At 35.5% G+C, this 13446-nt stretch overlaps 1 protein-coding gene across 1 annotated transcript; it reads right to left on the reverse strand.

Moving 5' to 3' along the window:
- Positions 1-5875: 5875 nt before the first annotated feature.
- LOC131428676 (trichohyalin-like) lies at positions 5876-10648 on the reverse strand (the record flags this gene model as incomplete). The annotated part of the gene is made up of 4 exons (XM_058592720.1): positions 10510-10648; positions 8456-8590; positions 6790-7898; positions 5876-5938 (listed from the first exon to the last, which is right to left on the reverse strand). Coding segments are annotated over exons 1-4 (1446 nt in total), but the record flags the coding sequence as incomplete, so codon positions are not given.
- Between the last annotated feature and the right edge of the window lie 2798 nt (positions 10649-13446).

Consider the following 13446-nt stretch of genomic DNA (forward strand, 5'->3'; position numbering starts at 1 on the left):
AAAAATTTTTCGAGATGACACTAAATCTCGACGTTTCATGCAATTCTAAACCGTTTAGCATCAAAGCTTTTTTTTCGACTTCGGAAATTTCATGTACCAACCCTCAGCCCCTCAGGTGATTTTTCAGGATTTATAAAAATTCCACTAAGTGGACTAAGAAGGGTTTTTTTAGATTAGCATCACTCTTCTCATATAAATAGACAACGTAAATGCGAAGCGCATGATTGGAAATACAATACCGAGTATGTGACATAAACACTGAAGCATGCTTTTGTGAACCATTCGAATCAATATGAATTAATTGGTGTCAAAAATGAGCCAAAATTAGTGTCAGGAATTTTTTCATAAAATGATCAAAAATTCATGAGACTGCTTTGAAGAAAGAGAAAGGCATTATCACACCACTAGGTGGATTAAGAATGGTTTTTCTGTGTTACAATTGCTATCTAATTTTTTAAAACTATTATTATAAATTTCTGCTTTTGGACTTCTGTAGTTATATCACATTCAATAATAATTGTAATACAAACGTTCCAAAATCTGTTACGATTTGGTTCCAGCTAGAGTCTTTTTGTTATGATTTTTGTTATTTTACCAGATTACCAGCTAAAAATATTTCTAAATTAGTTACAAAATATTTTTGAAATAAAATACTCCAGTTGTTATAATTCTGTTATTACCATCTTATCGGGTTCCGTGATCGAAAGCCGAATACCAGTAAAACTGAAATAAGTTTATTTCGTCATCGATTATCAAAATCATGTGAAATTAACATTTTTATACTAATTACCCTGAGTCTCTTCTGATTAATTTAATTTAAGAATTTTTATGGGATCTTAAGAATTTTCATTTGAATATTAGATGGAGGGAATCGGTTCAGCCATCCACGCAAAAAAAGAGTGGCATTATTTTAATTTCGTTACCCATATCATCCCGTAGCTCCGGAACCAGAAGTTGGATCCAAATGAAATTCAGGAACCTTTTATGGAAGCATAGAATTTTTCATATAAATCGGAGTTGGTAGAAATCGGTTCAGCCATCTCTGAGAATATTGAGTGAGTGATTGAATTTTGTCTCACACACACACTTAAATTTGTTGGTCTCGACGAACTGATTTGAATAGTATACGGATGTTATGTTCTTCCAGTAATTATTGTTGTAAATTGCTTAAATCAATGTGAATATGAAATTGTTTTGAATTCGAAAACACTGTCATTTTTTGGGTATTCGAATTTCCAAACGATGACTTGGAAATTAAATATAGTTTCAATTCACCCTGAGATTCCAAAACCGGACATCGTATCCAGATGTAACTTGGTGGGGTTCTATGGGATTGTAAAACCGTTTAGTTGAAGCTAAGCGTATGAAAATTAGTCAAGAGGTCTCTGAGAAAATCGAAAGCACAGTTTTGTTTTTTTTTTTCAGTGAATTTTGTGCCATAGCTCTGGAACTGGTAGTCGAATCCGGATTAAATTCCATGGCAAACATGGGACTACAATACCTTTCTTTTCAATTTGAGTAGAAAAAATTGGTTAGGCGATATCTGAAAAAATCGAGTGCAATTTTATTACCTTTTTTTTTGTACACTATAATCCGAACCGGAAGTTTTACTCGAATTAAAATCAATAGCAATTAAAACCATACCAAAAGACCTTTCACTAGTGCAGTTTCGGGAATGTGGCCAAGGCTCTAAACTCCGGAAAAAATACTTCATCAGCGCCACATTCTGTTCATGGAATCGAGGCTCATGTATAAGCAGCACGAACCGTTTCGCGATTTAACGAGTTTTTCCAGTACTTTGATTTAAATATGTCGTCCCATGTGTTTCAACAACGTTTACTGTACCTTACTTTATTGTGAAGCGTGATGACTACTTTCGAGCCCCGACCTGGAAGGATTCTTAGTGTCAGTAGGATCCATAGTACTAGCCATGCAATGATTCTGTACACTAAGAATCGGCTGCGAAGTCTGTTGAAACAGAAAGGCCAAATTCCATTAAAGGAATATAATGCCAAGACTTTGCTTTGATGACTAATTTCAGTTTCTTAATCTCAATTACTTTTAATCCAATATAAATAATTATTTATAATCATAATACAACCTATGATTATGTGCATCATTCGTAAACGCGGTTTATAAAACTAATGAATAAATTCTTCTATTTTGCAAATCTGTTTAGTTGGTGGATATATCAGTACTACTAGTCCCTGGTTTCCGATGCAAACAGTCATTTTTTGTTCCAGAATGACACCAAGATCGTAATGCAATAATCGTAAATGACAGGATCAGTTTTACGACGGAACGATATAATGCAACATTTTTCGATACTTAAGCACAAATGATTTTTCGAACATCATTCAACGTACGTTTGTATCATTTGTTGTAACTGAAAGCAAAGACATAAAAAAATCTACATTCCGGTGGTAACAGTAGAAAATATGAGAAAGGCAAAACGTGATTAATCCACCTAGCAGTGAGATGCTACCTTTTTTTTATCAATCCGCATGTGTTTTTTTTGCATGGATATTCTTAGGTGTTTTAGTTCTCATGACATTATTTAATTATCGTCGTTTTAAACGGCAAATTGAGATTTTAATTACTCATTACCCTGTAATGTCGAAGTAAGTTCCACTTTAGAGTTTTTCGTCATTATTTATGGTACTTCCAGAGCCGGTATTCAGGAACTAGCAAAATGAATGGAATGGCCATAAATTATTACGCCAAACAATTTACATCTTCTATATCTGTATTAATTTTAAAAACTCATCATCCTGTAATTCCAGAATCGGATAAAATTCACCAATTTTGTATGGGACCTTAAGTCCATCAATTTGAATTTTTGTTTTTGAAGTTCGATTTGGCCTTTTTGAGAAAATGATTGAGCTTTGAGAAACGATTCGATACTGGAACCGGAGTTCTAAAATCGGTGTAGCCGATATCAGTTAAATTCACCTGAGGAGTGTCTAGACATCTTTGAGAAATTGTAGTGCGAATTAAAATTTGGGGGTACATTCCAAATCGAAAACTGAATACCGCTTAAACTGAAATAAATTTATTTCGTAATCGACTATCCAAATCAGCAAACCCGATCAACCTGGTTAATTTATGTGAAATGGACATTTTTATACTGATCACCCTGTATCTCCTAAACCAGAAATCGGATCTGACTAAATTGTATAGGATTTTAAGACCTCTCATTTGAATCATAGATGGTTCTTAGATTTCATTTGAATCTTAGATCGGTTCAGCCATGTACGAGAAAAATGAATTGCATTATTTTAATTTCGTTTCACATATCATCCTGTGGTTCCTCAATCAGAAGTCGGATCGAAACGTAATTCAGGAACCTTGTTTGGGAGTATACTACTTTTCATATGAATCTGAGTTTGTAGAAAACGGTTTAGCCATCTCCGAGAAAATTGAGTGAAATTATTTGTCACACACGCATTTGCTGATCTCGACGAACTGAGTCGTATGGTATATGGGTATTTTGTTCTTCCAGCTTTTATTGCAGTAAGTAGTTTAAATCAATATAATTATGGAATTGCTTTCAGCTCAAAAATGCTGATATCATCTGGTTTACATATGCCATATTCGAACGATTATGTTGCCAAAAACGAACCGTGCTAAAATCGGTCCAAGGCAAATTGTCATGAAAAAGGATGTTGTACACAGTCTTTTTGGTACTTAGAAACAATTGTATGTCACAGTATAAAAAATCGTGTTTTGCGTTGCTCCCAAGCATTTCTTTGCTCAAAACTTCTACTGCTGGAATAAGGGGAAAAGTCGCTTACACAAAAATGTCGATATCTCCGTTAAAAATGTACGGATTTTAACAATCTATGGCTTGTTTGATAGGTATTACCGTACGGAATCTAAGCCTCAAAAAGTATACATCCGATCTCAAAACCATTCAATAGCGTTCTGGGTGACGAGGAGACCTTTCATTTGCGACTAGTTTGATCAAAATCGGTCTAGCCATCTCTGAGATCTCGACCTCGTAGTTGACAACACACATACAGACACACACACACACACATTCACACACACGGACATTTGCTCAGTTCGTCGAGCTGAATCGATTGGTATATGACATTCGACCCTCCGGGCCTCGGAAATTTTTTTTAAAGTTTTAGCGAATTCTATACCTATTTTTTATATATATAAAAAAAGGTAAAAAAGTAAAAACATTTATGAAAATCGAAAACAGCAGCGGGCCAAGCTTGCTGCCTTGTGTAATTCCAAACCAGACTTCTGAAGAAGCAGAGTTGATTTTTACACTGACAAAACGGTTCGCTAAGAAAGGTCTGAACCAAGCACGCTCATTGAATAAATTCCCAGTCAATACAATTTTGATAGAAATATTCCATGATCCACTCGGTCAAATGCTGCTTTAACATCCGTATACGCTGCGTCGATTTGTCACCCTGCACACATTTCAAAGTGAACAGCATAAAATTAGGTGACACCGAACGTTTCCCTCCGATCATCCATCATCACATAAATCGTTTCAGCAGACCTGTCGAAAGTCTAGCTTGTTCACCTGAGACTGCGACTGGAAACGATTAAATCCAATTACTCAAGTGGTGAGTAGCAGCCGTCACTGTTTCACACCGTCCCCGCTTGGTAAGATTTACTAACGTCCCATGTTAGTAAACTCCTCACAGTATCCCCCAGTGCCGGGTGTGGGTGGATGAACTGACGCGCGTGTCTCGATACCAAAGTGGAAAACACCATGTCGCTATCGTCTCAATTAATTTGGGTTTAATTTGCGTGGGCTAACATGATCATGAACGATCACGGCTCTTTTACGAGGGGCCGAACCCGGCAATTGCTCGGCTCAGCTGATTTGCCAAGTCCGTCAAGCCAACATCAGCAAATCGACTATCTAAACGCTACCATTAGATTTCGCCGTTCGCCGATAATTGTGCGATGTTCAACATTTAAACCAGCGAATGACTTAAAAAATCCATTTCTCGAAGATAAATATGACCAAATATGATCCGGGTGGAGCAGTACATAATCCCACCTCCCACACGTGAACCATTCACCAAAACAACCGTCGCCTGTCGAGGAAGACGAAATAAATTCAACTAATTTGGCGCCATTATTGAAATGTCGGCCACCAATTCGTGCATGTTTCTTTCGTGTTGTCTAGTTCACCCAACGAAATCCAACAGAAAAAAAACATCGAAGAAGGCCGTGGATCGTTAAACGTTAAATCGGCAGTAAAAAATGAATCAAAAACGCCTTAAGCTGACGGTTGTGTACTACACTCCAATATGGCTACTTTGCAACTAGCCGAGGAGATGAGGAAAAAAAACTTAGCCTATCAAGTGTGGGTGTTTCCTGTGCCACGGGTGGAACATGGATGACGTTTCTTCTTCCATATTATACAAAGTTGATTTTCGTGTGCTTTGGCCGGCAGCTTTTTGTGTCTAGTTTTTTTTCTGTTATTTTTTTTTGTTCTTCTTCACCTATCTCTCACCGCCGGATGGATGGCTCGAATCGTCTGGAAGAATACCCATAACTTACGGGTACCAGTCATTTCCGAGTGCCATCAAACACACAAAGTGATGCACGTGATGAGTGTGTTTCCCCGCAGGAAGCTGGGAGGAAGTCGCCGGTGTGAGTAATATGCATATGTTTATAGTTTTGACTCATTTCTGGTTTCGTGAATTGAAATGAGATCTGCGGAAGAGAATAGAAAATGATGTCATGTTTATGGCTCCGGAGAGTATTAATCGACACGTTGATATTTCATCGATGAGTCTGTCTTCTGTCTTCTGTCTTCTGTCTTCTGTCTTCTGTCTTCTGTCTTCTGTCTTCTGTCTTCTGTCTTCTGTCTTCTGTCTTCTGTCTTCTGTCTTCTGTCTTCTGTCTTCTGTCTTCTGTCTTCTGTCTTCTGTCTTCTGTCTTCTGTCTTCTGTCTTCTGTCTTCTGTCTTCTGTCTTCTGTCTTTTTCTGTCTTTTTTGGCCGCTTTTTGTCTATCTTATGTCTCTCTAATGTCTTTCTTATGTCTTTCTAATGTCTTTCTTATGTCTTTCTTATGTCTTTCTTATGTCTTTCTTATGTCTTTCTTATGTCTTTCTTATGTCTTTCTTATGTCTTTCTTATGTCTTCCTTATATATTCCATATGTCTTTCTTATGACTTTCCTATGTCTTTTTTCGTGTCTTCTATATTCTTTTTATCTTCTATGCTTCTTCTGCTTTTCTTATATTATTCTTCTGTATTTCTTGACTTTCTTCAGTATTTCTGCTGGCTTTTTTATCTTTCTTCAGTCCTTCTTCTGTCTTTCTTATGTCTTTTTTTTATTTCTTTCTTATGTCTTTCTTCTGTCTTTCTTCTGTCTATCTTCTGTCTATCTTCTGTCTTTCTTTTGTCTTTCTTTTCTCGTCCTTCTGTCTTTCTTCTGTCTGTCTTATGTCTTTCTTCTGTCTTTCCTCTGTCTTTTTTCTGTCTTTTTCTGTCTTTATCTGTCTTTTTCTGTCTTTTTCTGTCTTTCTTCTGTCTTTCTTCTGCTTTTCTTTAGTTTTTCTTCGGTCTTGCTTCTGTCTTTATTTTGCCTCTTTCTGTCTTCCTTCTGTCTTTCTTCTTTTTTTTCTGCTGCCTTTCTTCTGTCTTACTGCCTTTCTAGTGTTTTTCTTCTGTTTTCCTTTCATCTTTCTTTTATCTTTCTTCTGTCTTTATTCTTTCAATTCAAATATTCTTCGGTCTTTCTTCTGCCTTTCTAGTGTTTTTCTCATGTCATTCCCAGTTTTTCTACTGTCATCCTTCAGTCCTTCTTCTGTCTTTCTTCTGTCTTTCTTCTGTTTTTCTTCTGTCTTTCTTCTGTCTTTCTTCTGTCTTTCTTCTGTCTTCCTTCTGTCTTTCTTCTGTCTTTTTTCTGTCTTTCTTCTGTCTTTCTTCTGTCTTTCTTCTGTCTTTCTTCTGTCTTTCTTCTGTCTTTCTTCTGTCTTTCTTCTGTCTTTCTTCTGTCTTTCTTCTGTCTTTCTTCTGTCTTTCTTCTGTCTTTCTTCTGTCTTTCTTCTGTTTTTCTTCTGTCTTTCTTCTGTCTTTCTTCTGTCTTTCTTCTGTCTTTCTTCTGTCTTTCTTCTGTCTTTCTTCTGTCTTTCTTCTGTCTTTCTTCTGTCTTTCTTCTGTCTTTCTTCTGTCTTTCTTCTGTCTTTCTTCTGTCTTTCTTCTGTCTTTCTTCTGTCTTTTTTCTGTATTTTTTCTGCCTTTCTTCTGTCTTTTTTCTGCCTTTCTTCTGTCTTCTTCTGTTTTTCTTCTGTCATTCTTCTGTCTTACTTCTGTCTTTCTTCTGTCTTTCTTCTGTCTTTCTTTTGTCTTTCTTCTGTCTTTCTTCTGTCTTTCTTCTGTCTTTCTTCTGTCTTTCTTCTGTCTTTCTTCTGTCTTTCTTCTGTCTTTCTTCTGTCTTTCTTCTGTCTTTCTTCTGTCTTTCTTCTGTCTTTCTTCTGTCTTTCTTCTGTCTTTCTTCTGTCTTTCTTCTGTCTTTCTTTTGTCTTTCTTCTGTCTTTCTTCTGTCTTTCTTCTGTCTTTCTTCTGTATTTCTTCTGTCTCTCTTCTGTCTTTTTTCTGTATTTTTTCTGCCTTTCTTCTGTATTTCTTCTGTCTGTCTTCTGCTTTCTTCTGTCTTTCTTCTGTCTTTCTTCTGTCTTTCTTCTGTCTTTCTTCTGTCTTTCTTCTGTCTTTCTTCTGTCTTTCTTCTGTCATTCTTCTGTTTTTCTTCTGTCTTTCTTCTGTCTTTCTTCTGTTTTTCTTCTGTTTTTCTTCTGTCTTTCTTATGTCTTTCTTCTGTCTTTCTTCTGTCTTTCTTCTGTCTTTCTTCTGTCTTTCTTCTGTCTTTCTTTTGTCTTTCTTCTCTCTTTCTTCTGTCTTTTTTCTGTCTTTTTCTGTATTTTTTCCGTCTTTCTTCTGTCTTTCTTCTGTCTTTTTTCTGTATTTCTTCCGTCTTTCTTCTGTCTTTCTTCTGCTTTCTTTTGTCTTTCTCTTGTCTTTCTTCTGTCTTTCTTCCTGTTTTTCTGCCTTTCTAGTGTTTTTCTTCTGTTATTCTCAGTTTCTCTACAGTCTTCTTTCAGTCCTTCTTCTGTCTTTCTTATGACTTTCTCATGTCTTTCTTATGACTTTCTTTTGTCTTTCTCATAATATTCTTATGCCTTTCTTATATTTTTTCTATGTCTTTCTTATGTCTTCCTTATCTCTTACTTATGTTTTTCTTCTGTCTTTTTTTGTCTTTCTTCTGTTTTTGTTCTGTCGTTCTTATGTCTTTTTTTGTCTTTTAATTTTTCTGACTTTTTTTAGTTTTTCTGCAGGCTTTTTTCAATTTTTCGTTAGTCTTTTTTATATCTTTCTTCTGTTTTTCTTCTGTCTTTCTTCTAACTTCTTTTCTGTCTTTCTTCTGTCTTTCTTCTGTCTTTTTTCTGTCTTTCTCCTGTCTTTCTTCTGTCACTCTTCTGTCTTTCTTCTGTCTTTCTCCTGTTCTTCTTCTGTTTTTCTTCTGTCTTTCTTCTGTCTTTCTTCTGTCTTTCTTCTGTCTTTCTTTTGTCTTTCTCCTGTTTTTCTTCAGTCTTTTTTCTGTCTTTTTCTGTATTTTTTCCGTCTTTCTTCTGTCTTTCTTCTGTATTTCTTCCGTCTTACTTCTGTCTTTCTTCTGCTTCCTTTTGTTTTTCTTCTGTCTTTCTTCTGTCCTTCTTCTGTCTTTCTTCTGTCTTTCTTCTGTCTTTCTTTTGTCTTTCTTCTGTTTTTCTGCCTTTCTAGTGTTTTTCTTCTGTTATTCTCAGTTTCTCTATAGTCTTCTTTCAGTCCTTCTTCTGTCTTTCTTCTGCCTTTCTTGTGCCTTTCTTCTGTCATTCTTCTGTCAGTTTTTTTCAATTTTGCGATTTGGCTTCTCGAAGGAATCAAGATAATTTCACAGCAATCTCGTTTTGTTATATGTCACAAGAGGATTATGACGATGGTGCTGTTGAATGGAAAGATATTTATCAACAAACAAAACTGATTCAAGGTACACAAAATATCATTGCTTCATTTCAATAACAGAAAATATAATTGCTGCGAAATTATTTTCAACAGACACAGATAATCAAAATATGAAAATATATAACTATAACAAGTATTGGCCGATGGGAAATAATAAAGTTGGTTTGCAAAACGACAATTATCTTATTATTTTTTCGCAAATTATATCTTCAATGCTGTACATTGCGACTTGAATGATGCCCGCCTTATTGATTATGAAAAACCGCACCTAACTTAAAAAATGTGTATTTTTACAAACCATTAATATTTTTCCGATTTTGTTTACAAAATATCTCGAAAACAACTGCTCCCATTGTCTTGACGTCAAAGAAGAATTTGTTCAATATTTCATGAGGATTTCAAAAATAATAAATTTGACAATGGAGAACCCCGAGTAATTTAAAACAAGGCGTATTTTCGTGAAAAATGAATTTATTTTGTTTCTCATATATCTAGAAAATGACTGCATTAAAAAAACTTTCTATTAGCTATTTCATTGAGCGTAGCTTGGAGAATAATATTTTATTGCTCAGACACACTTATTTGTATAGAAACATCGTTTTTCAAAAATCGAAAAAATTTTCTTCGGGAAACTTATTCATCGATCATCTTTCCAACTTTTTTAAACATTTATAAGTTTCCTTGTAGTTTGACGTTTTTAGCGATATAAAATAAGAAACATTTTATTTTTTTTTTAAATCGGAAGTTATTATTTTCAGTTTACACTTTTTTCGACAATGTCTATACATTACCTACAACTTAGACACAATTTTTGTTTATCATGTAGATTTTGAGTTATAATTGTTTAAAGATAATGCGGCTTACAACACATATGCTCTTTTCAAAAATTAGTCTTGAGGAGGAAAATCTCTAAACCAGTAAAAAATACTTTATTTTCCATACCGATCACACACGAAAAGTTTCATGCAAATCCACGAGCATAGTGCCAGAATTTTGCTATTTCTGGACAGTTTGGCGAGGAGTTGCTCCACTGTGTCTTTTCTCTTTATGATTTTGTTTTCTTATAAGCTTCTGATTTAGTATTTTCTGTGTTTTTATTTTTGTCAGTACACTAATGAGTTCTTTTTCATTGAATAATTGTTTATAAAGAAACTTGGACCAAGTATCAAATTTAAATTTATTGAAACAATACGGAGTTTTTATTGCAAAGTATTTCGAATTACTTGTAAATTCAATGAAAAATAGAGGAGATCACTTCCGGGATAATTGTTTCAGCTTTATTACTTCTCGTATAAACAGAAAAGAAATTCCCCTCTACTTGATCATGACACGATACTTTTCCGTCACCCACGGATGCCACTCCTATTAAGCTATAAAATAAAAAGTTCAAGTCATCGATGGAATTTAAAGAAACTCAATCCGAAATTAAGATAGACAGATGAGATATCCATTGAATTATAAAACAATATCTTATCCCACTTGATTCGTAAAGAAAACTGACGTAATCTCATCTCCATCGGTCACCCGCACATCCGTGGAGTGGCTGCATTTCGGCAAAGGTCGTCCACGTTGACGACGACGACGACGACGATGACGATGACGATGCCGTTGCAGCTGTGTAACAACTATCCATCGAAACCCCCGCAACCGACAAGCGGACCATCGTATCCTATATGTATGCAACGAACAACCGGCCCACCTACCTACTAAGCAGTCGCGTTCGCGTTCATTCATAATTTTGTAACACGCGCATTTTCAATGTTGCGCGCGACCGGTGCTTTGTGCGGTTTAGGTGCGAAAGGGCCTGAGACGGAAAGGGAAGCGAAACCGTGAGGGGAGTGGGGGTGGGGGGAGATCCAATATGAACGGATACGATTTACTCCTCCGCACGGGTTTTATGAATGAAATCACTGCTCTAGAGTGTGTTAATACGGCTAATACCGGCAAAATCCGCCCGCTCACCTTCTGTCCGCCCGGGTGTACTCGCTGGCAGCTTTGTGTCGCTATTGAATATTAATTTATAATTTATACGGATTTTTTTTTCACGTTCCAAACGAACAAAAAATCATTAAAATAATGTATTCAAATGCGTACGCCACCGCACAGCCCGATCAATCCGGGGCCGAGCGGATTGGCGGTAGCACTTTGTCGGGGCTGTTGAAAACATTGTCCAATCAGCAGTATGAATCTAAAGTTCGATTAGACTTGGATTCGATATTCACCATCATATCAGTTGAGAAATTGGGTGTTCTTGAAATGTTGGTGAAATAATGTTTATTGAATATAAATGAATCAGTTCGCTTTCTCATCTCATCCAAGTCAAAACCGCTTACGTTCGGGACAGAAGAAACCAAGTACAGTATTGTGTAGTGAACAATAGAACGACCTCGAAATGAGTGAACCAAACGAACAAAAGCTACCGCCGACACGAAAGAATACAATTGTTGTTGACTTCAGACAGTGCAAAATTCGACCTTCGATACGAGAACTTGAAGGTTTGCTTAAGGAGCAAATGCATCTTGACATCAAACGTGTGAATTTACTTCAATGCAATAAGACAAATAATGTTGTTTACATCCAGTTTTATAATGAGTTGGATGCAATACAATTCGCAAAAGAATGTGGAGCACGGAAACATTAAGTAGAGTAAGGGCTCCCTTACTATTACTACGATTTTTTCATATTTCTTCTCAAATCGCCTTGCTCCACATTGGGAATTTATTTACATTCCTTGGAAATTAAAATAACATTCAAAAATTAGCTAAAACACTTATGATATGTTCACTACTGTGCTCCTAATTTCATCTCAAAGGTTTTATATTCATTTTATCGTTGGTCCTTTATTTATCCCATGAATTAGCAATGGCGACAGCAATCAAAATTCGGGCTATTCCGGCCGAAATGCTCGAAAAAGTTGCCCAAAATTGGACTTTCCGAATGGACCACCTAAGACGCAGCCGCGGTCAACATTTAAATGAAATTATCTTCAAAAAGTAAATGTCATGTACCAATCTAACGTTTAAAATAAAGAACCGATGAGATTTTGCAAATTTTATGCGTTTTATTGTTTAAAAAAGTTCTCAAGCTCTTAAAAAATCACCCTTTATAATATTGAAAAAAAAATTTCTTCGATTCTTAAAAGAATAACCGAAATCGATTTGTTTGACCGTCTACTGATAAAAACTATCAAATTGGAAAAGATTTGAGCTCGATTTAGAACATTTTTTGAAATTTTTCCTCATTTTCAGTGATGGTATAAAATTTTTAACCCACTTTACCCTATATTTCCCAATCCGGAAGTCGGATCCGCATGAAATTCAGGAATTACGCATGGGACCACAGGACCTTTAATTTGAACCTAAGTTTGTGAAAATCGGTCCCGCCATCTATAAGAAAAGTTAGAACACATATTTTTTTTTGCACATTTTATCCCATAACTTCCGGAACCGGAAGTCGAATTCAAATAATATTTAGGAATTTTGAATGGGACCACAAGACCTTTCATTTCTCCGAGAAAAGTTAGTGCAAAAAACGTTACATACACACGCACACACACAGACATTTTGCGTACTCGACGAACTGAGTCGAATAGTATATGACATTCGGCCCTCCGGGCCTCGGTTCAAAAATAGGTTTTCACAGTGATTGCATAACCTTTCTATATGAGAAAAGCAAAAACAGAATTGTTACAATTTAGGCATTAGCCTTTCTGAAAACAAAATGCAGAACCAGAGATGCCATCTATACAGATTTATCTGTATTGTATAGATTTTTGCGTTCGCATACTGATTTAAATCAGATTACAAATTTTATACACATTACATATACATACATTATTTATACGATGAAACACATACACACTTAACAGTGTTATGGTGACGTATAGCGGAAAGAAACCAAAGCTACTAGATTTGCCACAATCGTTATTTCATTAGTATTTAACAAGCTCTTTCTGGTAATATTCGAAGCGGAAACAGTTTTTTAAAATATAAATATCAACAATATAATTAAACTAATGTCACGGATACCAAAAAAATATTTGTGGATGATAATTTGAAGAAGCAAATCAATTTTTTTTTTGTAAACTTGACAACTTTGCGAAACCAAATGAGATGAAAACAAAGCGCAATTAAGTGAACTAAGTGAAAAACTTGCATCTCATATTCTTGAAGACTTTTATTGCTTCTCGGGTAATTTTAGAAGTTTTCAATCGTTAATTTAACAAGTGGCAAGTGAACATTACTAATTAGGCAGTCATCCAGCATTTAGTAGTAGTGTAATTGTGCGAAATTGTGATCATGTTTTGGGACGAATCGATTAGTAGATATTCAAAAACATGACGAACTGTAAATCTTGAGACGAAAATGTGTCCTAAATTGAAAAGTAAGTTTGTTTTAAATGAAAAAACGATCACCTAAACTAGAAAGATTTGGATTTAGTGGTCCTTTTTCCCTTTCTCAT

Source organism: Malaya genurostris, chromosome 2, assembly GCF_030247185.1.
Source record: "Malaya genurostris strain Urasoe2022 chromosome 2, Malgen_1.1, whole genome shotgun sequence".
Classification (NCBI taxonomy): Eukaryota; Metazoa; Arthropoda; class Insecta; order Diptera; family Culicidae; genus Malaya; species Malaya genurostris.